Below are 27733 nucleotides of genomic sequence, written 5' to 3'. Positions count from 1 at the left end.
ACCTAGGAAGTAGGTCACTCCATGACTTAGCACAAACAGAAACTGCATAGTTAGCAGTTTTCTAGCTATATAAGTACAACCACTTCCTCAGTTCATTCAGTCATTGTTAGGTTAGTCATTGTCACATTCCGAAGATTCGAGAGCATATCTTAAGTCTGTTAAGGAACAGAATTGCCTATATATAGCTCAATACCTCAGATTCTATTCTGCTCAGACAGCACAACAACCCAGTTTAAAAATAAATGTTAATCACAGGAAAGTCAATAAGATACACAAAATGTTTGACAACATGTTTAACAATTCGACTGCCTATAAAGCTAGCTTACTGAAAACATGGAAATCCATTTGCATTTTAGCTATACAAAGTGAAACTTCATTTAAAAATGTATTTAAAAATTTTACTATTTTTATTATTTTTGGTGCATTTTGTCACAGCTCAGATTTTTCACTACACTTACAGAAACCTCACATCAGCAACATACAGCTGTGACTGCATCTTCATATGTTCTAAGCTATCAAATCAAAACAGTACAGAATTGTCAACGTCACACCTGCTGAACAGAACTGACGATGATGTGACTACATTAAGACTAAAGCATGGATCAGCATTTTATGTATTTCCATCAATAATTTGTGATAAGTTTAAGAATTTAAGAACTATTTCAATGGGTAAAGTTGTAGCTGGAATTATTGACGATAAATCATTTGAAAAGTGCTGGAATTTAGAGAAGCTTGAACTTTTTGCCATTTATGATTATGATTTAAATGAGAAAATATTTAAAAATAATTTAAAATTAAAGCATTTAAAAGTTGTTGCTGGAAATTTAAGAAGAATATCCAAAAATGTCTTTGAATATACAAATTTAACTTATTTAAACCTTAACATAAAGTCAGCATCATTTGAATTTTCACCTAATTTTGCCAATTTCCTTACAAATCTTAAATATTTGGAATTTCGTATTAAAAATCTTGTGGATATACCGCAGAATTTTTTTGAAAATTTAGAAAATTTAGAAGAACTTCATATGCAGTTCAGCAACATTCGAGACCTGCCAAAAAATATATTTAAGCCATTAAAAAATTTACTTGTTCTGTCCTTAATTGGAAACAAGTTGACATCAATTCATGCTGATTCATTTGGATCTCATCCACATCTAATGACTGCTGACTTTTCCAAGAACAATATTGTGTCATTTGATCCTAAAATTTATCAATTTCCAAGTTTGCTGGATCTGAGATTGTCTAAATTCTGTAATAATGGTGTTAATATCATAGATGATAATTTGAATAGGACAAGGTTCAAGAATCAAAGCAATTGCTGTACTCAGAATTATAGGCCGCGATGAGTCAATTCTTTTTAATTTTTATTGTATTTATTCTGCTGTATTTATTTTAAATTCATAATAAATGGAACCTAATTGTATATCCTACTCAAATTTGGTGTCTAAATTACATTACAAGGCTCGACTAGACTCAAATGAAGTCGACTAGACTCAAATGAAGTCGACTGGACTTAAATCAAGTCGACCAGACTCAAATGAAGTCGACTGGACTCAAATGAATTCGACTAGACTCAAATGAATTCGACTAGACTCAAATGAAGTCGACTAGACTCAAATGAAGTCGACTAGACTCAAATGAAGTTGACTAGACTCAACTGAAGTCGACAAGACTCAAATTAAGTCAACTAGACTCAAATAAAGTCGACTAGACTCAAATGAAGTCGACTAGACTCAAATGAAGTCGACTAGACTCAAATGAAGTCAACTAGACTCAAATGAAGTCGACTAGACTCAAATGAAGTCGACCAGACTCAAATGAATTCGACTAGACTCAAATGAATTCGACTAGACTCAAATGAAGTCGACTAGACTCTAATGAAGTCGACCAGACTCAAATGAAGTCGACTGGACTCAAATGAAGTCGACTAGACTCAAATGAAGTCGACAAGACTCAAATTAAGTCAACTAGACTCAAATAAAGTCGACTAGACTCAAATGAAGTCGACTAGACTCAAATGAAGTCGACTAGACTCAAATGAAGTCAACTAGACTCAAATGAAGTCGACTAGACTCAAATGAAGTCGACCAGACTCAAATGAATTCGACTAGACTCAAATGAAGTCGACTAGACTCAAATGAAGTCGACTAGACTCAAATGAAGTCGACTAGACTCAAATGAAGTCGACTAGACTCAAATGAAGTCGACTAGACTCAAATGAAGTCGACTAGACTCAAATGAAGTCAACTAGACTCAAATGAAGTCGACTAGACTCAAATGAAGTCGACTAGACTCAAATGAAGTCAACTAGACTCAAATGAAGTCGACTAGACTCAAATGAAGTCGACCAGACTCAAATGAATTCGACTAGACTCAAATGAAGTCGACTAGACTCAAATGAAGTCGACTAGACTCAAATGAAGTCGACTAGACTCAAATGAAGTCGACTGGACTTAAATCAAGTCGACCAGACTCAAATGAAGTCGACTGGACTCAAATGAATTCGACTAGACTCAAATGAATTCGACTAGACTCAAATGAAGTCGACTAGACTCAAATGAAGTCGACTAGACTCAAATGAAGTTGACTAGACTCAACTGAAGTCGACAAGACTCAAATTAAGTCAACTAGACTCAAATAAAGTCGACTAGACTCAAATGAAGTCGACTAGACTCAAATGAAGTCGACTAGACTCAAATGAAGTCAACTAGACTCAAATGAAGTCGACTAGACTCAAATGAAGTCGACCAGACTCAAATGAATTCGACTAGACTCAAATGAATTCGACTAGACTCAAATGAAGTCGACTAGACTCTAATGAAGTCGACCAGACTCAAATGAAGTCGACTGGACTCAAATGAAGTCGACTAGACTCAAATGAAGTCGACAAGACTCAAATTAAGTCAACTAGACTCAAATAAAGTCGACTAGACTCAAATGAAGTCGACTAGACTCAAATGAAGTCGACTAGACTCAAATGAAGTCGACTAGACTCAAATGAAGTCGACTAGACTCAAATGAAGTCGACTAGACTCAAATGAAGTCGACTAGACTCAAATGAAGTCGACTAGACTCAAATGAAGTCGACTAGACTCAAATGAAGTCGACTAGACTCAAATGAAGTCGATTAGACTCAAATGAAGTTGACTAGACTCAAATGAAGTCGACAAGACTCAAATAATCCAGTCTAGCTTTATTATGGCTGATTTTATCAAATTTTTATTCGTATTTCAACTAAATTATTAACATTAAAATGAATGAATTCTTCAATCACGAGGTTTATAGCTTGCTGTACACTTGTCGCTCTTTTTCTTGATCTTTGTTCCATTCAAATGATCATCGACTACGATGGAATCACCACATTCTCTTGGTAATGTAATGTACAGCAAACTTGGCAATTGATAAAATTTTGGATCAATTGCTGTTATTGGATTTGATGAAAGATCGACAGTCATTAAGGATGGATGTGAACCAAATGAATCTGAATGGATTGTTTGAAGCTTATTTCCTGATAAATCTAAATCCAATAAATTTCTTAATGACTTAAAGATGCCTTTTGGCAGGTCCGTAATGTTACAGTAAGACATTGCAATAACTTCCAATTTTACTGAATTTTCAAAAAGTGTCGACGGCAAGTCCGTCAATTCTTGGATGCCTAACTTCAATGTTCTAAGATTTAATAATGATGACAAAAAATCTGATGGAAATGTAAAGGAATCAGCTGAAATGCTCAATTCAAGATCAGTCAATGTCTCATTAACATTTGCCAGAAAATTTCGATCCAATGTCTTCAAACTGATGCTGAATAGCTTTAAAGATGACAATTTTGTGTTGTGTTCGAAGAAATTTTCCCATAATGTCTCCTCCGATATAGCATTAAGGCACAATCTCTCTAAATTTGTACAATTTTCCAAATCTTTCTCGCCAATTTTACTAACAAATCCTTTAGCCATGTCGATGTACCTTAAGTTCTTAAACTTATCACAAATAAATGTTGGAAATGTAAATGAAAATGCGCCATGACGAAATTCAATTGACTGTACATCATCGTCTGTTTTGTCAAATAAATGTGACGTTGACAGTTCTGTTGCATTCTCAAATGAATCTTTTAAGGATATAAATAGAAAGTCACATTTATATTCACTTGATATGACTTCTTTGTAGCTATAGTGAAGAACTTGTGTGATTACTTGATGATACAGGAACTTGTGGATGAATAAAATCCAAATTATTGACTTTATGGTTGACATTACTTCCGATAATCACAGCTTTAGGTGTCAAAATTAACTGAAAATTTACATATTAAAAATTCAACTTTTATAGGTGAAAAATCATGTCTGAAAATTTGTTCTTTACTTCCGATTTGAAATTAGCATGTTATGTCGTTGGATTAAAGCAGTGCTGGACAACGTCACATTGGTATGCTGCGTAAAATCTAAAGTGGAAAGCTAACTCAAGCGAAAAAGCAACTAGAATGTTGGATAGAACCTTCACACACACACACACATATATATATATATATATATTCACACACACATACACACACAAAAAGTATAAAAATTCAAAAAAAAAATTATTTTATTCATAAATTGTCCATGATTATTCATTAATGTTGAGTGCCTTCATAATTTTTGCCAATTTTTCATCAAAATTTACATTTTGCTCCTTCAATTCCTTCATTGCCTTCTCGAGCTTGTCAGTTCTGATTCTCAATGATGTTAAAAGTCCAGCAAGATCAGTTAGTTCAGTTATGGTTGTGGTAGTCTTGGCTTCTTCTTGTGCCTTTTTGGCTTGAACAGCTTTTAACTCATCAATCTGGTCACGGAAGTAATTTCGAAATTTTGAATTTTTCACCTCATTTCCCAATTTTTCGAGTTTTTCCTTGAGTTGTTCTAAACTTAATGCTGAAGATTCAGCTTCGAGGTTCTTGACGCTTTGCTCCAAATTTGAATAATCTAAATTTGTGCATTTAGCCTTTGCTTTTTCGACGATATTTTGAACTTCTGATGAATTGTTGGAAGGAAACGTGTTAATGCAAGTGTTTGAGTTAAGGTACAAAATACTCAGTTTAGTTAGCTGGTCAAACACATTTGGATCAATGTGCGAAATTTTGTTTATAAATAAATAAATTTCCTCTAAATTCGGATTAAACTCAAATAAATTTCTCTCCAATATTTCTAAATCGTTTTGTGACAAATCAAGGGTCTTTAAATTTGGGAAATGTTTCAAGTCACTCTGATGAATTTCCTTAAGTCCAGTGTAGACAACTTTAATTCCTTTAAGATTTTTGAAGATTTTGTTAAGTCCGCGTGGAAAATATTGAATTTCTCCTTCATGGACATCAATGCCTTCAATATCATCATTATTATAACCATCCAGATGTGTGCCTGTCACTAACTTGATTTGTGCTGCATTAGGTGACATTATTGTGACTGAATTACGAACTTCGCAATAATAAATTGTCCCTAAAGAGCTCCAATAACTTGAATCATAATAACAATAGAAATATGCTGATTGTGATGATCCAAAGAGTACCAATGCCATGCACAGAAGTAATCTAGTCAAATAAGTTAAAAATGGACAATTAAGCATCAATAAAGCTGAAGTGGATTAACAAATTTAACTCACATAATTATTTTGAACATTTTCACAATTTTATGTCCAACACAAAGTCCCCAAATGCGGGATATAAATTGAAATTGTTGACCAAATCAAGGCACAGCTCACAGCTTCTTCAGAATGATCCTCAACTTAAGACAGATGATTTGAATGTGAAGCTACAACAGCACAGGAACTGCTTTTATACAAAATTATCTCCCAAAAATACACGCGACTAGTTTTTGAGAGTATTACAGCTGTTGATAAGTTCAATCCGGATTCTGAGTGGAATAAACCAGCGAGAAATTTAGCGTTGATAAGGATTTCAACTTTATTTTGATGCTGTTGCTAATCATTTACTTTGTTTTGTATAATTTTTATGAATTTATGGATCACAATTTGGGGTCAAATTATTTTTTATTTGAATCTGACTGATTTTGATGCTTAACAACATTGGCATAGTAATTAGAAAAATATTTTAGAGCCACAGCACACTTTAATTGTAGAAAATTATGCAGCACATCTGAGCATCCGTTAATGTACATCATTGTACCGTGTACAGCTGTGATTGATCACATTTTTGATACAACAGCTGTGATTTTCTCTAAATTGTTGCTAATTAATGCATCAAAATCATGCATTTTACCATAAAATCTTCACATCAGCTGCCATTAGTCATATAAACTTGACGACCATCAACATTTGCAATAGCATTATCGACACTTGTTCTTGAGTACCTTTGTTTGCATACGTCTTAGGCGACTGCTTATGCTGAACGACCTTAAAACTGGAAACACAATTTTTACATCCGTTTTGTCATCATTTTATTGTTAATTATATACAATTTTTAAATCATTTAGGCCAACAGCAGTGACCAAAATTATGGATAAAAAAGGTATGTGTGAGAAGTTGTCAGGTTGATTTGGTGGATTGAGCTGAAATTGTGTAACTATCCAAATTAGCTATTAAAGCAGACTGACTTCTTAACAAACTACAATGTGATAATTATTTAGATTATTGAATGAAATTGAGCATTAAAATTGACGTGATTTATCTTGACTGATCTGGGTACATGACCGACAATCAAAGGGTGTGAGGCTCAATTCCATTAATTTGGTTTCATTGCCATGTTATATTATGTCCCTAAGTAGGTGAAGCTTAGATTAGGCAAATCTGATCCTTTTAGTGGCTCTGTCTCCTTACTTACTTTACTACCATGACTTGGGATGCAGGTGGGTCCAATGCAGCACGGAAAGAACGTCTAAAGTAGGCTTTATACTTCTGTCGGTTTGAAATGTTAAGTAATACAGATCCAAACCAGAAATTCAGACCATGTCACCTAATTTGTACAAATTGTCTGTCCGCACATTCAGCTGACATTCGTTCCTATTATAGCGTAGTCAGGAAGCAGCCTTACTTTTCGTAAAAATTTCAAAATGTTTACTTTAATTTTAATTTTTAATAATTGTGATTATTTTCGTCAATTATCCCAAAAAATTAGTTTAGATCATTAAAGTCTGTCATGTCCAAAAAATCAAAATTCTCATAAGTATGTCACAAGTCGCAATGACTAGAGGAAATTTTGGTCATTCTCTTGCGATAATTTTGATTTTTTATGCAGTTAAGTATTAAATTTATTTGAAGCTGTAAAGTTATGAAAATTTTTCAATTTTTTTCATAGATTTTCATCAATTCCAAGAAATTGAAATTTCAAAAATTTGAAATAAAAAGAGACACAGAAGTTTGTCGAGCTAACATTTCATATGAAGAAGCTGAAGAGTCGACAGTTTACATTTTTAATGTCGATTTTGAGATTCTACAACAATTGAATGATGTTTTGGTAAAATAACATTGGGGATTGTGGATTAGGATTGATGAGATTAGTCTTGTTGATCATTATGACCCTAACAGACAGCTGAACCTACTCACTAACATAAGCGTACTCATGAGTATACTGGATCAATATAATTGAGCATATTCATGAGCATGCTCGTTGTCTTTGAGCTTACTTACTTATTCAAGTAGAGGTGACTCGGTGGCGGAAGGGTTTCCTAGTTCGGTACTTAATTGTTGTGACATCGACCATTAAATCATAGGTTCGATACCCGACAGAAGAAACTACTCCTTTTTCGAATTATATGCGTTGATATAGCGCCTCACAACCTCCTTTTGCAGGCTAAAGACAGTAAACTGACAATAGTTTCATTAAAGGAGTGGTTCTGATTCCACTACAAACTGAATGTCAACTGAATTTGGAGGTCTGGCGAACCCTTACTTGTTAAACAATCATTAGCCGCTAGACCCCTAATACGGACTCTAGGACACGTCGGAGTTCTGACACTTCTGATTCAATCCATCAATTCCTTCCCTAAGTGACAGTTTTCAAGCTCCATAACCAAAGCCTTTTGCATTCCGAGTGGACAAAAACACGTCACAACTACTTGATGGCAAGTTAATGTTCAGTTGATGACTAACTATCCAGTATTTTTGTCCACTCGGGAATGAAAAACCCAACTCAAAATCCGAGTTTCAACTTCAATTTCTGTTAAATTCTTTCAGATACAAATCACAGCCAAAACATCGCGAGATAAAAATGACAAAAATTTCCAGTACATCCTGTTGAATGCCAAAGTTGAATTTTGTAAATTTCAAAGTAATCCGGCGGCATCGATAATTTTTCAGGGATTTTGGAATGAATTGCTGAGAAATGGAGTCGATTTGAAGTGTCCGTTGCAGAAGGTAGGAACCGGGGTCAGATATTGTCGTTAATATTGTGATTTTTATATGAAAAATTTAGAGTCCGATAAAGATGGGGTTGGGGGTTGCCCCTTACACTCCTTCTTCCAACCTTAATACAGCTCTGATCCCAATCACTTTAATATTTCTGGAAAAATCGCAAAATAACAATTTTCATGACTTTCACGATATCATATGACCCTTTAGCTGAATTGAAGTAATTATACGGAACTGAACAATCATCTTTAATCAAGTTTAAATTCCTTTTCTATCGACTAATTAGTTCAATTACATTTTTTTAACAGAGCGTGATTAAAATACCCAACTTACGATTCCCGGTCAGCTTTTTTCCAATTATAAGTAACGGAGAGATTTTTGCAGAATTCAAGGTATTTGGTAGAATTGGAAATGTGAGGAAACTTCGAATGTTTTTGATGACACAGATGATTGTAAAGATTTCACCATAATGGACATCAGGGGTGGAGTGAGGGGGAGGTGAGTTTGGAGAGCTAAAGGGAGGAGGTGGGTTCGTAGAGATTTCTGGATTCCACGATAAATCATAGCAAATTAAAGTATTTATTCTAAAAAGGGGGACCAGTAACCTCTTGCCCCCTCTCCTGCCTCCACCCCCTCTTCCTCCGTTCCTTACATATAAAAGAGAATCCCGAATGATCGGAAAAATACTAATTTCTATTTATATCCTTACTACTACTCTTTTTTTTAATCCTAACTGAATTTATTCATGGTTTAGATCCGAATTGATGAATATGATAAAAATAAAAAAATAAAAAATTAGGAAATGCAAAATTAAAATTAATAATTAATTAGGGCGACTATCTGTTGTAGTTTTGCCAGGACGCTGCTCTACTATTGTTCTTTGCTTAAAATTTTCCTAATTACGTTCGCTTTTTAGGAGGGAGGTGGGGGGGTCTACGATTTTGTAACAGCCTAAACCAAAAATTTTTTTTTGAATGGTCATTTTGTAACGAGAGATGAAGGGGGGGTCTAGAAATTCATTTTTTTGCGTAATGAATAAGTGAACTATCAAGTTTTGCGAAAATTATTTGAATCCTTAATCCTTAATTAATGGATTAAATCTATGGTTACTTTAGGATTTTCCCATAAAATCGGAACAGTCATGGAGTAAAAAAATCTGAAGATTTCTAAGTTCTGCACTGTTGGGGCTCATTTGGACTATTTTTTGTTTAAATATTCAAAAAACTAGTTAAATTAGGTTAGAAACTAGCAAAAAAGCTAATGTAAAGCCATGTAAAGTCATTAAACCATTTAAAGCTGAAAATCCTGATGATGGGCGACACGGGCGCTCTTGAATACACTAGTAGTTTATATTGAGTCTTGGACTTCTTGAAAAATCGGGACATTTTGAGGATTCTTCGGAGTACAGCAGCAATTGAGATTCAGAAAAGTACATCAGCGTCTCAGCAAAAACACAGTAGATGGTCACCCTAGTTAAATAAAATTACAATTTTTTTTTTGATACAATTATAATAATTTTAAATTATTTTTTTGAATAAACTTACAAATGAATAAAAACAAAATTTGAGTTTAAATTAAATAAAATTTCATTTTTTTTGCAGTCTACAAAAATTATTTTTGGTTTATTTTTAACTTTAATCATGAATAAAACGAAGTCTGTGCTGATTTTAGTGATATTATCTTGTATTATAGTTGAGTATTAACATCCAGAGTTGGCAGGACTTCATGGAGGTGACTCCAATTATTTTAGGAGAGGCGAATCCATAGTGGAACTTGGCCTACACTCTTTGAAAGTCCTGCTCACTCTTTTATCACACAGAGCCGAAAGTCGACTCGAATCTTGTATGGCGTCGACTAGACTCAAGTCGACATTTGAATTAAAAAATCGGATTATTGCCATAACCTTCTCAATTCTTACAGTTTAGAACCATTTTAAGGCAAAAAGATCACTTTTAGATACCGTAGTGGTATTTCCGTGCCATGAAAGTGCCCTTTACGTGCCCTTTGCTTGTTAGGGATAACACAAGCCGGTTAATCGATCCAAAATCTGACATTAAGTCCGATTGACTCTTTCATTTTAACCAGACTCCACAAATCTTTCCAAAAATGACAAATTATCGAGATATCTTAATAGAACTTCAAGATATCCCCAACAGACAATGAGCATGTTCATCAGTACCCTCACAAAATTGAGCATGCTCAATTATATCACTCATAAGTATACTCATTTAGGTGTCCAGGCTCACTATCTTCTTTAGATGATGATTTTGTGACGTCATTTATAATTTGACCTTCAGTAATTTAATAAAATTTAAACATTTCAGACTAAAGCATCATCAAAGAAAATCAAAATATTGAAATTTGAAATCAAAAAGGACCAGGACGTCGTTAAAGCAAACTTAACTCAGACATCAACAAGTGACTTATCAGCTGTAATTTTTACAATTGATTTAGAGATTCTTCAGGAAATTGATGACATTGTGGTGAGATTTGTCCCTTATTTTTAGGCTCTATGGAAATACCTTAAGTAGCACAAATGGGTCAGTCGATCAAAAATACATCCCCAGGCCTACGTGACTCTGACTTGCTGCCAGATCGGTTTAGATCTGACACAATGACAGAATTAAGTTAACCTGGTGTTGGAACCGACTTGTGTTATTTGGGTATAGCATCCTGGGTATTTCGGGCATACCAAACCCAGAGTGTGGCTTTCACAAAAACGACTGTTAATTTTTTTCAAAATTCAAATTTTTTTTGACCGTTACTTATACTTTTCTTCGTAATGTAAATTTTTATTTTAAAAAAAGTTGAGTTTGAAATGTTCGACTTCTTCGACAGTCAAATGTCGAATTTCGATTCCAAATCATATCATGAGTGCAGTTTCCCATACCCTTCCCATACCAGTATCAAGAAAATCAGTCTTAAATTATTAATCAATAAGCAATCTCTAATTTAGGTACAATTCACTGCAAAGACATCAAGAGACAAAAGTGACAAAAGCTATCAATACATCATATTAAATACAAAATTTGAGTTTTGCAAGTTTCAAAAAAATCCAGCAGCATCGGCATTTTTGCAAATATTCTTGAAAGAATTGGAGAGAAATGGCGTCAATTTGAACTGTCCAATTAGAAAGGTACGCCTGAATTGTAATTATAATAAATTTTGGAGCTTAATTTTTAAAAATTTTCAGGGTGTCATTGTAATTCCAAATTATCGATTTTCAGTCAGTGAAATTCCAATCATACCCGTCGGTGAAATTCTTTTTGAAATTAAGGTTTATGGAAAATATGGAAATTCAAAGAAAATGCGCAATTTTTTGATGACTGTGTCTATATTTAAGACATATATGTAATATATTATATATTTATTAGTTTAATTAACAATATGTGATATAGATGAATAGGGGTGTATTGAGGGGGATGGAGGGTTTGGGGGTCAAACTCCTTCTGGCTTTAATGATTTTTCGTGAAAATTTCAAAAAAATCCCAAAATAATCCAGATTTTTTCGATTCAAACACAATAATTCCAATCCTCAACCCCAGCTCCTCCCATCCATTTTTGATAACATTTCTGGATACGCCTCTGGATACAAATTATTTAAAATATATTACCCCTAAATGTATGCAGCATATGTGTTAAAGATGATCAATTATTCAATATTAATCATTTAAATTATAGACAGGAATAAAGAACTTATTGACATTGTTACTTTTGGTACTATTAATTGACAGAAGCAGAAGCAGGAAGCCCTTCCAAGGTGGGTAGGATGTTTTGGTGGTCAACCTTCACCGATTTTTGGAACTAAATTCTTCAATTTCCTATGTTTTTTTCTAAAACAAACCCATCTCCCTAAACCTCTGCGATAACCCCCACCCCTAAAACCTTATGGCTAATTCCTTGGACATAACATCTAGCAACAGATCCAGATTCAGTCACCAGCCAAGACAACCCATAAATTACAGTTGATCTTTAAACCCAGCAGTTTTAAAATTTTACATAATCGAACATGAATTAGCTGCAGCAGTAATTGTCGCAACAGCACCACCGACAGCTGCTACAGTTTCACTAACAGCTGCAGCACCAGCTGCAATTCCACCTGTTGCAATTGATGTGATTGCTATCAAGGATATTCCAAGGAAAGACATCAGCTTGTTTCTGAAGCTTTGTTCGGCTTGAAGCTTGTTATTGTATTCCTGGACTCTTTGCTGTTCTGCATGGACACGTTCCTCAAGCATTCTTGTCTTTCTTTCATATTCTTCAGCATCAATTCGGCTTTTTAATGTTTTAAGTTCTTCTAATTGATGTTCAATTTGTCTCTTTGCTTCTACAGCTTCTCTATGCTGTTGCTGTTCTCTGTCCAATGCAATTTGCATTTTTTCACGTTCCTTTGTCAGTTCCTTCTCAATTTGTTCATTTTGTTGCTTAAAATATCCATAAATTTTATCAATTTCTTCGGATAATTTTACTTTAAAAATCTCATCATGATCAGCTGTTCCCATTTTATCCTCAGTATCATAAAGCTGAAGTGCTCGTTCCTTACATTTATCATGAATTTTTTGACTATTCTGATCATTAATCAAGTCAGCATTACGATAAATTGTAAGCTTATAGTCATCAACAGATTTTTCAATTAAATTATTCATATGACTCATGACTGTATATTCATAGATGCTTAATGCTTTTGGAATTTCATTTGATTGGAATAATGTCATGTAGACCTGGATGTACTGCTTCATTTCGTGGACTATTATGTCTTTTGAGTTTATTTTTTTGACTGTTAAATTGTCAGGATACAAAAGATGTTCAATGGAACTTTTAAGCTCAGCTTTAAATATTCTGTCCATTTGTGACCATCGACCGTCATAGTTCCTTTGTCCAGCAACAACATCTCCTGGATGTGGCAATAAACAGCAGTTAACTTGCTCAAATGAATCTAAAATTGAGCTTCGAACTGCTTTTAATTCTTGACTTTGATCTGGTTTGATAATGAGAACATCCTTGATGTATTCATGTCCACCTGTAAAGCCATAATGGAACTCCTCATTATTTTCCCAATCTCGGATCAAAAATGTCATATTTTGGAATGGTTTTCCTTCCATTTTCATCTTCTTCTTCAATGTGAATTGAGCGAGTTCATTGGCAAATTGCAAATATTGGAGATGATCTTCCTGAACTTGCTGCTTAAGGTTAAGGACTTGAATTGATGAAATTAAAGTTCCAAGAGCAAAAATCCTCGAATTATCAGTTGGGGTTGATTGATTATCGAAAAGTCCTTGTGTGTCCATAACGAGGATGGCTATTTTCTCACCAGTCCTGTCCATTGTGTGTAGGAAGACATCACTCCATATGTTAATGCCGATTGTTTCCCGTTTCGTACCGGATCGCCATGAGAATCCTGCGAGTGGTTCATCAGGACTGCCCATCCAGTTGTCATCTTTTCGGAAGTAACTTTGGGATGATTTACTTCGGTTGTTGATTGATGGGAACTAAAATAAAGGATAACATAGTTATTGTATGGATTTTTCAAAATAGTATTGGCATTGCTCGTCAGACTTGGGATCTACTAATGGTCAAAATGCTTCACAGACAGAGCCTTTGACGACTGACTTCCAAAGCAATTGCTAACACTATCTTAACTAAGATGCCCGAATGTCGGTAAATTGATCAAAATCCAGAGGATCATGTCGACCTGCATCTGGATTTTGAATCTGCTAATGTACTTGTGCTGTTCGGGATGAAGTCTAGCTAGTGACATTGATAGACATTTTCACTTATAAATGGGATAAAGTGATGTTTAGGCAAAGGTAAAAGTTCTATAATGCTGCTTTTAACCATTCCAAACACATTTATTTGTACACTCAAGTCTCTGTCATAATATGATCCAGAGAAGTTTTCATGGAGTCAGTTTGGGGATCAACACGCTTTATTGGATTAAATCCTGCAATTTGGTAAGGTTTTTCGTGAATCAAAAATCCAAAATCCTTCAAATTTTAAGATTTATTTAAAAAATGCCAAAATTATCAATCATTCCTTCCGCTCTGTCTGATTACGTCCCTGATTAGATCACTTAACATTCTTCATGGTCATATTTAGACAAAACAATCCACAAGCACCAATTTTATTTAACTACATAACCATACTCACATGTGCGTAGAGGAACCGCAAGCAATAATCCAAAAAGAAACTTTTTCCACCACGAAATGCTCCAATTAATGACAAAATTACAACTTTACGATCTTGAATTTCTGGATGTCCAAAGATTTTTTCAAGTTCCTTGTTGTCCACAATTACTTCCTTTGATTCTGAGAATCTTAAGATGTTGATTGACTTTCCAAATTGATGAGTATGATCCATCTTGACTGACTTTTCTTGGTTAAATGAACAATTTATAAATCTAGCAGTGCTTATTGTGAAATTCAACGATATAACATATTTGATGACGTATGGACTTTGTTATACGATTTTCAATGATTCACAACAGACTGTATAACATGTTATAAACTGGATATTTTGATACTTTATATTGACCGCACCTGTGTTTATCTTCATTTTATTGCATATTTATAGTCATGTTGTGTATTTATAGTATTGTAAAATATTAGAAATATTTAAAAAACACTTCAACTAGCTTAAAAGATAACATTTGTTAACAATCCAATAATATTATTAAGCCTTACGTCATCAACTGATTGTTATACTTTTATAGCAAATAATTGAATTTCACAATAAGCACTGCTCATTTTAAAAATTGTTCATTTAACCAAGAAAAGTCAGTCAAGATGGATCATACTCATCAATATGGAAAGTCAATCAACATCTTAAGATTCTCAGAATCGAAGGAAGTAATTGTGGACAACAAGGAACTTGAAAAAATCTTTGGACATCCAGAAATTCAAGATCGTAAAGTTGTAATTTTGTCATTAATTGGAGCATTTCGTGGTGGAAAAAGTTTCTTTCTGGATTATTGCTTGCGGTTCCTCTACGCACATGTAAGTATGGTTATGTAGTTAAATAAAATTGGTGCTTGTGGATTGTTTTGTCTCCATATGAAATTGAGGAATGTTAAGTGATCTAGTCAGGGAAGTAATCAGACAGAGCGGGAGGAATGGTCGATCATTTTGGCATTTTTTAAATAAATCACAAAAGTTGAAGGATTTTTGGATTTTTGATTCACGAAAAACCTAACCAAATTGAAGGATTTAATCCAATAAAGTGGGTTGATCCCCAAACTGTCTCTATGATAACTTCCCTGGATCATATTATGATAGAGACCTGGGTGTACAAATAGGTATCCTAGGAATGGTTACAAGCTGAGTTATAGAGCCTTTACCTTTATCTAGACATCACTTTATCCCATTTATAAGTGAAAATGTCTATCAATGTCACTAGCTAGACTTCATCCCGAACAGCACAAGTTGATTAACAGATTCAAAATCCAGATACAGGTCGACATGATCATAGGATTTTGATCAATTTACCGATATTCGGGCATCTTAGTTAAGATAGGCTAAGCAATTGCTTTGGAAATCAGTCGTCAAATGCTCTGTCTGTGAAGCATTTTGACCATTAGTAGAAAACAAGTCTGATAAGCAATGCCGATATTATTTTGAAAAATCCATACAATAACTATGTTATCCTTTATTTTAGTTCCCATCAATCAACAACCGAAGTAAATCATCTCAAAGTTACTTCCGAAAAGATGACAACTGGATGGGGAAATCCAATGAACCACTAAAAGGATTTTCCTGGCGTTGTGGTACGGAGCGTGAAACTATTGGAATTGACATTTGGAGTGATGTCTTCCTACATACAATGGACAGGACTGGTGAGAAGATTGCAATCATTGTTATGGACACGCAAGGATTATTTGATAAGCATTCTTCGATGAAGGACAATGCGAGAATATTTGCCCTTGGAACTTTGATTTCATCAATTCAAGTCCTCAACCTTAAGCAGCAAGTTCAGGAAGACCATCTACAATATTTGCAGTTTGCAACAGAATTTGCTAAATTTAATACAAAAAAGAATGAAAAATCTAACGGAAATCCATTTCAAAATTTGACATTTCTGATAAGAGACTGGGAAAATTATGAGGAATATCCATATGGAGCTGCTGGTGGAAGGAATTATTTAAAAAATGCCATTGAAAGTACATCAACCCAAAATGAAGAGCTTCGTTCCGTTCGAGACTTTATTAAGCAATCATTTGAAAATCTTGAATGCTGTTTGTTGCCACATCCAGGCACAAAAATTACTGGTCGTCGATCATACGACGGTAGCTGGTCCGATATGGATGATAAATTCAAAGAAGAGCTTAAGAATGCTATCGAGTATCTTTTGATGCCAGAACGAATGACGATAAAGAAAATCAATGCACAACAATTAACTGTAAAGGATATAAAGGTCTACATTGAAAAATATCTTAAATTATTTCAATCTGGTGATATTCCAGATACATTAACACTTTATCAGTCAATGATTGAAAGTAATATGAGCAATTTAATTAAAAAATGCATCGATAAATATCAAACTGGAATCAACAATGACGTTGACTTGACGAATGAGGACAGAATTCAGATTATCCATAATAAATGGAAGATAATGGCTATGAAGATGTACGATGATGAGACAAAAATGGGTAACAAGTCACAAGAAATGTCATATAGAGCTGAATTGGAGCATAAATTGGACACAATTTATTGGGATTTTAAGAATATTCATGAAAAGAGATTCAGAGAATTACGCAGAATAGAAGCAGAACATCAAGCTGAATTGGAACAAGAAAGAAAACGTAAGGAACTAGCTGAACGTGCACGAAGACAAAAGGAAATTGAACTTGAAGAAATGGAATCTAAACTGAAACTGGAAAAACAACAGGCTGAGGAACGTAGAAAGTATGATGAACAAAGATTAAAAGATCAGCAGGAACAACAAGCCAGAGAGAAAAGAGCTTATCAGAAGCGATTAGATGAAGAACAAGAAAAACAATATGAATATGAAAGAAAATGCAAAGAAAATGAGGAATTTGCAAAAAAACTCGAAGAGGAACGCATTAATTTACAAAAAAAATTAGATGATGAAAAGAATTCTTTTGGACATTTTGTTGGAAAAACTTTACATGGAGCTGGACTTGCAGTAGCAACGCCTTTTGTTGTTTTAGGAGCGGAGGCTGCAGCATTTACTACTTTAGCCACAACAACATTTACAGATGGACTCTATGTTGCTAACGAAAAAGCCGAAGAAGGATTTAGAGGCACTTTGAAAAACTTGGGTGAAAAATGGAAGGATTGGTATGAATCTTAACCATCTTAATCATCAGCAAGCTTGTGTCTCTCCCCCAGCTACAACATTATAACTTTGTAAGCATGTTAATTGTCTATTAGCAATAAAAACTGGAATATACCAAACAGTTAGACACGATTGAGAATTTTTTCAGATTTTTACAATTTTTCATCATTTAAATATTGCCCGAATAGCACAAATTAATTAATTCATCGATTCAAAATTCAATTTCAGGTCTGCATGATTCTAACTGGATGAGAGAACAGATTGAGACCCGGCAACAAGCTGATCTAGGACAGATTTGAATCGATTAACTGACTTGAGCTATTCGGGTTGGAACTCTTGTATCAAGGATGTAATAGGGTGACTATCCAATAGCTAAAGATTAGATTTCATCTATTATGTAACTCAAAATTTTAAATATAACAGTGCCAAGCGAAAAATACATCAAATGGTCACCTTAGTCAATTGCAATATAACTTGTTATTTTGACTTATAAAGCAGCGCTTTAAATTTCTTTTTTGTATAACAATTGATAACATTTTAAAGTGTTAATTCGAACACACCACTAATATATAATTTCATATTAGTCATGACACAGCAATGAGAGTGAAAATTAGTGTATCGGGTAGAAACCCAATGCGGATATATTCACATAGTTCCATAAAAAGTTTCGCGGGTAGACACATGTTTGAGGGATTTATAGGTTTGGGGTTAAAATTAATATATTTTACAAATTGATCAATAGCACAATTCAGAATTACCACATTAATTAATGTTTAAGCCTTTATTGTCAGCTTTTACTCTAAAATCTTCTCAATTCTCTTTTCTGATCATCTCTAATAATAACTTACTTCCTTACTGTAATCATGTTCCTATGTGGAGATTATTCCATCTGTATTAGGACTATAAGCTCCCAGGCTGATGAAACTAGACGGTATTCATACATATGCAGCTAAATACCGCCGATTATTAAAGATTCAAATAGAATATTGTAAAAATTGTGAAAATTTGGCCTCAATTTTCCTATATTATATATAATGCTTGAAGGTTCCAGCCTTGTGAGTTGGAGGCACTGCAATTTTAAATAATTTGATGCGTTTCCTATTGGGCTTAGCCGCGAATAACGTTCCATTTTTTTTCAAAATTTCAACGGAAAAAAATAATTTTTTTCAAAAACAGATTACTAATTATGTTAATTAAACTAATTTAAAGCATGATTTGCTTCCGTAGAGTAATCTAATCTTAAAAAGGAACATAAAATCTTTATGCTCCCACAATTTAAATCATAATAAACACATAAATTTAGCGATTTTTATTAATTTTTCTGAAAAATTTTGAAAAATGGAACAAAAATTCACACTCAGTAATTGAGATATTTTTTGAATTTTTGCATTAATTAAAGCACTAATCATAGCAAATTATATGCCAAAATGTTGGTTTTATGAATTTCTACAATTATAACTTTCAAAAGTGATCCTAAAAAGTCCAACTAAGGAGAAAAATGCCTTTAACTTCAAATTACTGAGTGTGAATTTCTAAACGGCCATGCCCTATTACAACAGCTGATGACAATTCAATGTCCTGTTGATATTTTGAAGTATTTTCATTCACTGTGCATAAATTTGCATATTTTATGGATTTATTCAAAATCAAAACATTTTATTGTTGTGTTCATCTTGTTAACAGGTTTCCTAAACTAAACAAAATGACTTTTTTGGACTTACAAAGATCTGCGATCAAAAGCGCTTTGTGAATAACAAGATATATAAAATAATTCATTGATTCGTGTGGACATTTAAGCTGTAATCACAAAAAGTCAGGTGCTTTAATTAAAAATTCATTAAAAAATAGAAAAGTGATGAGATTGCGATGGACATAAAAGTGAAAATATTTAATAAAATATCCACAAAAAATAAAAATGTTGGATTTAAGATCCAGTCTGGAAATTCAGATGGTAAGTCTTGTTTTAATTATTTAGAATATTATTTTGTGTCCGTAGTTCCAATTTTGTGACAATAGAAGTGAATAAATTTAATAAAATTGTGTTTTTAAGTCAGTCTCTTAGTAAAGCATTAAGATCCTCAAAGGGGCCATTCACATATTACATAACACAACATCTTATCCACAATAAAATCTCAAACTGCACCTTATTATTGTGAGCTACTGCATGACATTGTCTGCCAAGTTTTAATCTTCATTCTTCTTCTTTTTCTGTGCTTTATTTGTCTATCAGTCTTTGTGTATGAAAGCATCAAAAAATAGCAATCTGCAATCGTCTGCAAAATATGACCTTGACAAAGAAACTGACAAGACGTGATGTCATGATTAAGAATAAAATTTGGCAATAAAAATAAAAGTCATCAGCATTGATCACAGCATTTGAAAAAGACCAGCTTGATGTTAGTTATTTTCACTTTTTGCAACTCATTTTATTATCTCCGGAACTGTAGCTTTTCATCTGACTCTATTGCTGGTTGACTTTTACAAATTCTCAGTTTTTGACATCTAACTGGCATTCCTTCATTACCGTCCTACGCCATGTCGCTCTTGGAGTACCTAGACACATTTTTTTCTTGTAGATTCCAACCAAGGACAATATGGTAAGCTTGTGTCTCTGCCCCAGCTACAGCACTATTCCCAATTCAAGTGTGTCATCTTTACGCAATTGTACCTCCCGATTGATGTCCTCATGTCCAACATTTCCCAATAAAACATGATTCGATGGTCATTCCATTGGATCCTCAGTCCAATGCAATCATAAAGCAGTACTGACTTGACATAAGCATTGACGAATTTCATCTTTAAAGCTTTGCTGATGCTAGTGGTTCCCAGATATTTGAGATCTCCTTAAATGCTCCTTTTGCTTTCTGGCTTCGTTGCTCAATGTCCTACTTTGTACTGCCATTTGTTGATAGGCTACTACCTACATCTTTGGATGCTCTAGTCACCAATATACAGTTGTGCTTTACTTTTGGCGTTGATTCGAATATATTTTGGATAGTAAATGCCACAAATCTTCCTAGGGCATCTGTTGACGAAAACTTGAATATGATTAGTGAGTGATATAGTCACTTTCCAAGTCTCGCATCCATAAAGAAACACTGACTTGACGTTTGAATTGAAGATTTTTAACTGCAGTCGTCGTGATAGTCGTGGAGATGTCCAAATGTGTCTTAGTGAGTCATAGGCAACACTAGCGAGTCGAGTCCTATTGCGTATGTCGTCATCCGCACCACCGTCCTTGGAAATTACACTACCCAGATAAGTGAACTTATCCACTTCCTCTACAACCTCATTTCTCAAATGGAGAACTTTGACTGATGTTCGTGTCTGCGCTGGCAGATTAATTCGCAATGATTTGGTCTTAGAGACGTTGATTTCACATGAAGTGCGCATTCTGTCAAATCAGACAGGTGTGATTTGCTATATACATATTGTGATATATCCTGGGTCATGGTCATGAATGTGCTGCAAAATGCTTGCATTAATTAAGTCAAGATTATCCGTTGCTTATAAAAATTTGGTCAATACTGCTTTGCAATGTCAAATTCAGGCATTTAGGCATTAAATATTAAAAACATACAATAATTCACAATATCTTTCATTCCATTTTCAGCTCAGTATGTTAATGAAGCTGGTGAATTCCACGACGAAATTGAAATCGAGACGTTTAATCGGAAGTCACTTAATTTAACTGATGTTATTGATCCTGTCATAATTCCGTGCACCAGCAAGGATGATTTCTTACAATTCTTTGAGTCCAGTCACGGAACTGAGCAGTCAGACTATTTACTCATCAAGTTCTTATTTCCTTATGCTGTACCTGGACTGGAAATTGCTGATCTTCATAAAATTAACACAAAATATGGCGAACAATATCCGGTTCTTATGCTTGTGTCTGAAAGTGAAGAAAAATGGACAATTTTGTGGAAATCGCAGGAAAATGAGAAGTTCTTCGAACTCAAGCATCCAAAAAAGCTGAATTGGGAAGAAAGTTTAAAGTTGTGTGAATTTGTGGCTGACTTCTTGGCTAAATATTTGAAGAATAATCACATAGGTAAGTGGATATTGACTAGTAATTATAGAATAGATATCCTGACTAGTTTCATAATAATTCCTAAATGAAGCAGGTTGAGATTAATCGACCATATGTCCAGAAGACTGATAATATTCAGGAACGGATGAGTAAAAAAGGACGTTAGAGTCTTTAGTATTTCTGGTTGAAGGTTTTTGAAGTATAAAGTTGGAAATACGGTCGATTAATTGCAGTCTGTAGCACTCCACTCGGTTCTAATGCAAATTATTAATCAATTTTCCTGTTATTCAGGCATAATCAGTCAATTCTCATATCAATCTGGTCTAAATTTAATTGAACTGGATTTCCTTGCGGATTCTCGTGACTTCAACTTATTGCTGCTTGCTGCAGAGACCGGAAACACAGAAATCGTCAATATTCTCCTCAAACTTAAGATAAAGACATGCTCAATGGACAACAAAGTCAGTGCTCAATCTATGGCATATGATAATAAACATTTTGATGTCCTGTACATTTTACTGCAGAATAATTTGACATTTCCGCAATCATTTGAATCCAGCGAGTGTAGTGGGAAATTAAAGGAGTTTTGTGATGTGACTGAGGATGTTCATAAGCTGATTAGTTCCAATGAGAAGGACAAACTTGAGGAAATTCTGAATCAACATCAAAATTTGCGTCATTTTTTCAATTTCTCGAATAAGTCAGCATTAATGATTTCATTAGAAAGCAAGTCATTTGAGGTTTTCGACTTACTGTTGAGTAAAAAGCTTCGATTTGGTTCCAATGAAGATCCAGCAGAATATTATGAAAAAATTAATGATTACGACATTCAACGACAGATCCGAGATATCCAGAACAAATATTCACAGCCATTTCTTGAGAAGCATATCCACACACTTGTTGCCAATTCTACAGCATGTTTTGATGAAACAGAAGTTAAGGATAAACATGATACAGTTAAGAGAGCATTTGAACTATTGAGTCAGAATATTTTCATCAAAATTATCCTTCAAATTGTGGCTGCATCTAAGAACTTTAAGATTGTCTTTGACTTTAACCGTGAAGCTGTCAATGTTCTTGATCCAACAGCTACTGAGTTCACTCAAGGTGTTTGTTACATATCTGGTAAAATGTATATTGGAGCTAAGCAACTACTTGATCCTGCTACAGAACATGAGACATTGGCTGTATTGATCCACGAATTGTGTCATTTTGTCATGATTCAAGTCTACAAAAATCAGGCAAATCCATACACAAAAGATGATAAGAAGACCATGACGCAATTTGAGGAAATATCAACAATTTGTGAAGAAAATTCTGATTATGAAGAGATCGTCGGTTCCGTTTTCGATTGTTATCCTGACGAAGCCTTTCATTCTGAGCTGATTGTACGTGTTGTGCATTTACTTGCCTTTTACCACAACTTACCTGAGAAACTAGCCGAAGTACGAACAACTTTCATCCAACTTTTTGAATTTTACGAGAAAAAGGTCGTTCCAGAATTGCAGCAGGCATTGCCAGAGATCGAAAGTCATCATGAAAAGGTCTTAGAAATTAAGGATAAGAAAATTATTAAGTTTAAGATTATTTCAATTGTTGTAACAGTTCTTGGGATTTTTAGTGCAATTCTTGGTGCTTATTTCTTTACACCATTGTTGCAATGGAAGATGTCTGCCGAAGACAAAGACAGCAGATTCTTCCACAGAATTTGTCTTTTAAAAGATTTTATCTGCGGAAGAAAGTTGTCTTCTTGCAGATAAATAAAAATGTCTTTCGGAAGATTGTGTCTTCCGGTAGATTTAATCTTCCGCAGACAACTGTCTTCCAGTAGACAAAAAAAAATGTCTACAGGAAGACAGAATCTGCATGGAGATTTATTCTGCCGCAGAAAAATCTACCAAAAATTTCATTTTTTTGCAAAATCCCTTATTTAGCAATATATTACCTATTAATTATGTACTATTTATGTTTAAAAAGATCAATATTAATGTTTCAAAGCTTTTAGAATATTGTAGATCATTTAAAACACATGTAAATCGAGAAAAACAACTTTTGATTTTCAAAATGCCGTTATTCTTTGTTTACATTTGTTTTCGCACAATTTTGCATGAAAATTCCATGTTAGTTGATATTAAAAGCTTTGAAACATTAATATTGATGTTTTCGAACATAAACAGCACATAATTAATAAGTAATATGTTATTAAATTAGGGATTTTGCAAAAAAAATAAAATTTTTGGTAGATTTTTCTGCTGCAGAATAAATCTACATGCAGATTCTGTCTTCCTGTAGACATTTTTTTTGTCTACTGGAAGACAGTTGTCTGCGGAAGATTAAATCTACCGGAAGACACAATCTTCCGAAAGACAATTTTATTTATCTGCAAGAAGACAACTTTCTTCCGCAGATAAAATCTTTATAAAGAAATTGTCTTCTGCAGAAAAACTGGCAGATTGCAACACTGCTTTACACCGACTTATAAGTTTAATGAATTGTCTGATGAGGACCAAATGTCTGTCTTTAAAGCTCCTGTATTGTATAAAGGAATTAATCTTGAATTTAGGGATTTGTTTGCTAAAAACTCAACAATTTATGATAACTTGACATCCGATCACATTAATAAAATGCTTAATAAGCAACCATTAGACTTGACTGATCCATACTTCCATTATATAGAAAAAGTGATTTATCATTCGTGGGAAAATATGACAGAAAAGTTAAAGGATAAAGTTTTAAATTCAAATTTTACTTTCCAAGATGAAAGTTTAAAATTGGAAAAATTGGAAGGGATTAATCCGGATATTTTTAATTATTTGACATCTGATCAGATTGTTAGTGTCTTAGATGGACAGGAACTAGTCGTGCATCATATGATTAAAAATGATACAAAATTTTATGTTGAACGGAAATTTGAAAATGAATTTATTCGTGAAATTTATTACAATTTTATTCAATATGCAGTAGAAAAAGAGGATATAGACTGTAACGAAATGATGCCAATATCGGACAAAACGTTTGAATCCTTTTATCAGGAATTCATAAGTCAAAATATATCTGATCAAATGAGCATAATCGATAAAATAAAGCAAAATTATTGGTTTAAAGTTTGTGTTAGACGGAATTTCTTTATTGAGGCATTGTCCTCAAATTCTGTTCCACTTGACTTTAAAAAAGTTCTAGAAACAGCAATTGATTCAAAATTGTTCATTTTATCAGATGAAGCAGGAACAGGAAAGACAATAACATTTGAACAGTTTACGATAAAATTCAAGAAAATGTTTCCAACTCGATGGGTTTCGTACATTGACTTGAAGGATTATAAGCATCTATACGAGGGCATTAGAACCTTAAATGATGTTGAGAACATGATTGAAACCATTTTCGGACTTAGTTCCAAGAATGAATTTGAAAGACAAATTTTTAAATTTAGTTTCAAGTCAGGAAATTTGATTTTATTTTGGAATGGATTTGATGAAATTTCACCGCAATATAGTGAGCATGTTTTGGGTATTTTGAGCTTGATTAGGGATTCTACTGCGAATGTTCAGTTAGTATGCACAAGACCACTTTATGCTGATCTGTTATGGACTGTTTTTTCAGCTCATATCTTTAATCTAATTCCATTTAATCAAGACGAACAAGAAAATTATATCAGAAAGTTTTTAATGTCCGAAAATATTGACGAATCCAAAATTCCAGGTTATCTCGAGAAAGTCCAAAAAATCGTAAATTCAACAGGATCAGATCAAAGCTTTGACACACCATTAATGTTAGGAATGATCACGGAATTAATCGCAAGTGATGAAATCATTTATGAGTCAGAAAATATTTACGAAATTTATCAAAAATTTGTCAAGAAGAAAATTGAAATTTGGCAAGAAAAGAGCGAGTTTGCCTTGAAATTTTACGGTAGTTCCCTCACAGATCACAGAAATTTTGATATGATGAAACTTTATCAGTCATTTGCATTAAAGACGGAATCATCTAGTCCAACCATCTCAACAAATCTAGTAAAACTAAGAATAATGCGACAAAAGATTCCAGCGGAACTGACAAGTGACGAAATCTCACGGATGGGTATTTTGTACATTAATGGCAAGAACAATGTCAAATTTGCACACAGAACATTTGCTGAATTTTTCATTGCACAATATCTGATTGAAAATGTTTACATTGCGGATGATGAACCTTCGGGAGGTGAAGCGGAACTAAGAAATTTATTGTTTGCATATTTCGCTCGAGGTATGAAAATTCAAAGATTTCTTAAATCTTACATTCAATTAAATACTCCTGAAAATTCAAAACCATTTGAAAAACAAATTGCGAAGCTTTTAACCACAAAATATCAGAAAATTTTATTCGATTTTGAACCTGAACATTTCTTATTCGTATTTAATTTCTTTAAACGTGATCCGAAAGCATTGAGAAAATTGCTTCAAATTGATGAGAATGAGACATTGTACACATTCTACTTTAAATTCCCTACTAAGAAACCTGAAGCAATTAAATATGATGAGATCAAAAGTCATGTAAGATCATTGCTTAGTGACGATGAATATGACAGATTTATTCGAGGTAAAAATCAAAAAGGAGTCCTTTTGTTGAGCGAATATGGCTACGAAAATGCAGGATATTTGTATAAAGATAAGAATGTTGTTCATGATATATATAAACTTGATGACGATTTAAAGCTCAATGATGACAAGACTTATGCTTTTAATTCCATTGCAAATAATTTGACATTCGATGAGTTAGAGGAACTCATAAAATCAGGAATAATATTTGAAATAAGTGATTATTTCACTGATATATTATTTAACTATACCACCCACAAATACAGCACATCCGAACAAAAGGAACTTTACATGAATGTTCTCACTAACACTAGATTCTTAGAATATTACGTCATCAGCTTTAATCTGCTTTTAAACAATACTGTTGATATGTTTACGGAAAATGAAATCGATAAAATTTTTGATTCATTTCGTGAAGTTTCTCGTTTTGATCTGGATTACTCTGGATTATTATGGCACACATTTGTCACTGCATCACGAGACATGCAAAAAATGCTTTTAAGAAAAACTAATTTTTATCAATCAGAATACAAATGCTATCCAAATAGTTTTCTTTTAATTCCATTTAGTTGGCATGAAGGTTCATTTCTGGATTTTCGACCCATTTACGAACGTTACTTCAGTATGGCTGAAATTCAGGAATTTGTTCTCTCACATCCAAGTGATTTTTGGGTAAACCTTATTTTTCATGGAGAAAATATTGATAAATTTGCTGAATATATGTCAAAAATATTTAAGGGAAATGAAAAATCATTAAAAGACTTTTTATTAAGGGAAGTTGAGCCTACAAATTTGAATACTTTTGAACTTTTAAAAGATTTTTTTCATCTTTATGCACATCAAACAAACAATTTACAAATTTGTTCAGATTTATTGGAGTCATTAAGTAAATATTAAAATTCTAAAAGTCCGCACTTTAAGGTACGATGTAAAACTAGTAAAGATGTAGGCACTCGTGATCGACAAAAGTTTATTTTCTGCATACAACAAGTCTGCGCTTAGGTAACACTAGTCTGGAAAATACAATCAGCGAATCCAACACAAGTTCGTATCAATACTATTGAAAACAAGAACAAAATAATTAAGGAGTTGAAAGCCAAGCAAATTGGCTTCTACACATTCACCGACAATGCCGAAAAGTCACAACTTTTATGCTCAAAGGATTTGTAGACTTACAGTGCAATGAAGTGCTCTAGTTGCTGCAGGAATTTAAAGTCCCAGATACAAAGGTCAGTATTCTGGTCAAGCATCAAGATTACATGCTGTATATTGTTCAATTTAGGGATTCCCGAAATATCTATTCTACAAGATTAGCCCACCTAAGTCTATTTTCTTTAATGCGTCTCACAATATCAGCTTCATGGAAAAGCCGATATAATTCTTCATTGTTCCTGCTCCGGAAAAGGTCACCTCTACTCTTTTTGGTCCAAATACTGATCCAAGCACCTTTCTCTCAAAAACGCCTATTATCAAGTTGTCCACTGTGGGTCATAATAAATTGTTT

General features: G+C 33.6%; 5 protein-coding genes and 1 long non-coding RNA gene across 7 annotated transcripts; 3 read left to right on the top strand and 3 right to left on the bottom strand.

Annotated features, from left to right (window-relative positions):
* Positions 1-3192: 3192 nt before the first annotated feature.
* LOC139094337 (protein toll-like) lies at positions 3193-4269 on the bottom strand. The gene has a single exon (XM_070645368.1). It carries the CDS (start codon positions 4248-4250, stop codon positions 3267-3269), a length of 984 nt encoding a protein of 327 aa, XP_070501469.1. The 5' UTR covers positions 4251-4269; the 3' UTR covers positions 3193-3266.
* A 330-nt stretch (positions 4270-4599) lies between these two features.
* Positions 4600-5424, bottom strand: LOC139094461 (uncharacterized). Its single transcript, XM_070645496.1, has one exon. The coding sequence runs from the start codon at positions 5422-5424 to the stop codon at positions 4600-4602; it is 825 nt and encodes a 274-aa protein (XP_070501597.1).
* Positions 5425-7300: 1876 nt separating this feature from the next.
* Positions 7301-9231, top strand: LOC139094359 (uncharacterized). Its single transcript, XR_011544774.1, has 3 exons — positions 7301-7438; positions 8158-8337; positions 8640-9231. It is a non-coding gene; the product is annotated as an uncharacterized lncRNA (long non-coding RNA).
* A 2018-nt stretch (positions 9232-11249) lies between these two features.
* LOC139094309 (atlastin-like) lies at positions 11250-14752 on the bottom strand. The gene is made up of 2 exons (XM_070645335.1): positions 14479-14752; positions 11250-13820 (listed from the first exon to the last, which is right to left on the bottom strand). Exons 1-2 carry the CDS (start codon positions 14686-14688, stop codon positions 12327-12329), a joined length of 1704 nt encoding a protein of 567 aa, XP_070501436.1. The 5' UTR covers positions 14689-14752; the 3' UTR covers positions 11250-12326.
* Positions 14753-15055: 303 nt separating this feature from the next.
* On the top strand, positions 15056-17985 carry LOC139094301 (atlastin-1-like). 2 transcript variants are annotated; one of them, XR_011544767.1, is made up of 3 exons: positions 15056-15323; positions 15982-17693; positions 17851-17985. XR_011544767.1 is itself a non-coding variant. In XM_070645326.1 (2 exons), exons 1-2 carry the CDS (start codon positions 15114-15116, stop codon positions 17635-17637), a joined length of 1866 nt encoding a protein of 621 aa, XP_070501427.1. In that variant the 5' UTR covers positions 15056-15113; the 3' UTR covers positions 17638-17751. The 2 variants fall into 2 exon arrangements, 1 of the variants encoding a protein (XP_070501427.1); XM_070645326.1 differs by lacking the exon at positions 17851-17985 and having other exon boundaries at positions 15982-17751.
* A 1416-nt stretch (positions 17986-19401) lies between these two features.
* Positions 19402-23718, top strand: LOC139094296 (uncharacterized). The gene is made up of 3 exons (XM_070645320.1): positions 19402-19573; positions 21236-21676; positions 21947-23718. Exons 1-3 carry the CDS (start codon positions 19489-19491, stop codon positions 23413-23415), a joined length of 1995 nt encoding a protein of 664 aa, XP_070501421.1. The 5' UTR covers positions 19402-19488; the 3' UTR covers positions 23416-23718.
* Positions 23719-27733: the final 4015 nt, after the last annotated feature.

This window comes from Chironomus tepperi, unplaced genomic scaffold (assembly GCF_022539635.2).
Source record: "Chironomus tepperi strain 1889 unplaced genomic scaffold, CSIRO-AGI_Ctep_v1 contig_354, whole genome shotgun sequence".
NCBI lineage: Eukaryota > Metazoa > Arthropoda > Insecta > Diptera > Chironomidae > Chironomus > Chironomus tepperi.
This window is presented reverse-complemented; position numbering and strand designations above follow the sequence as displayed.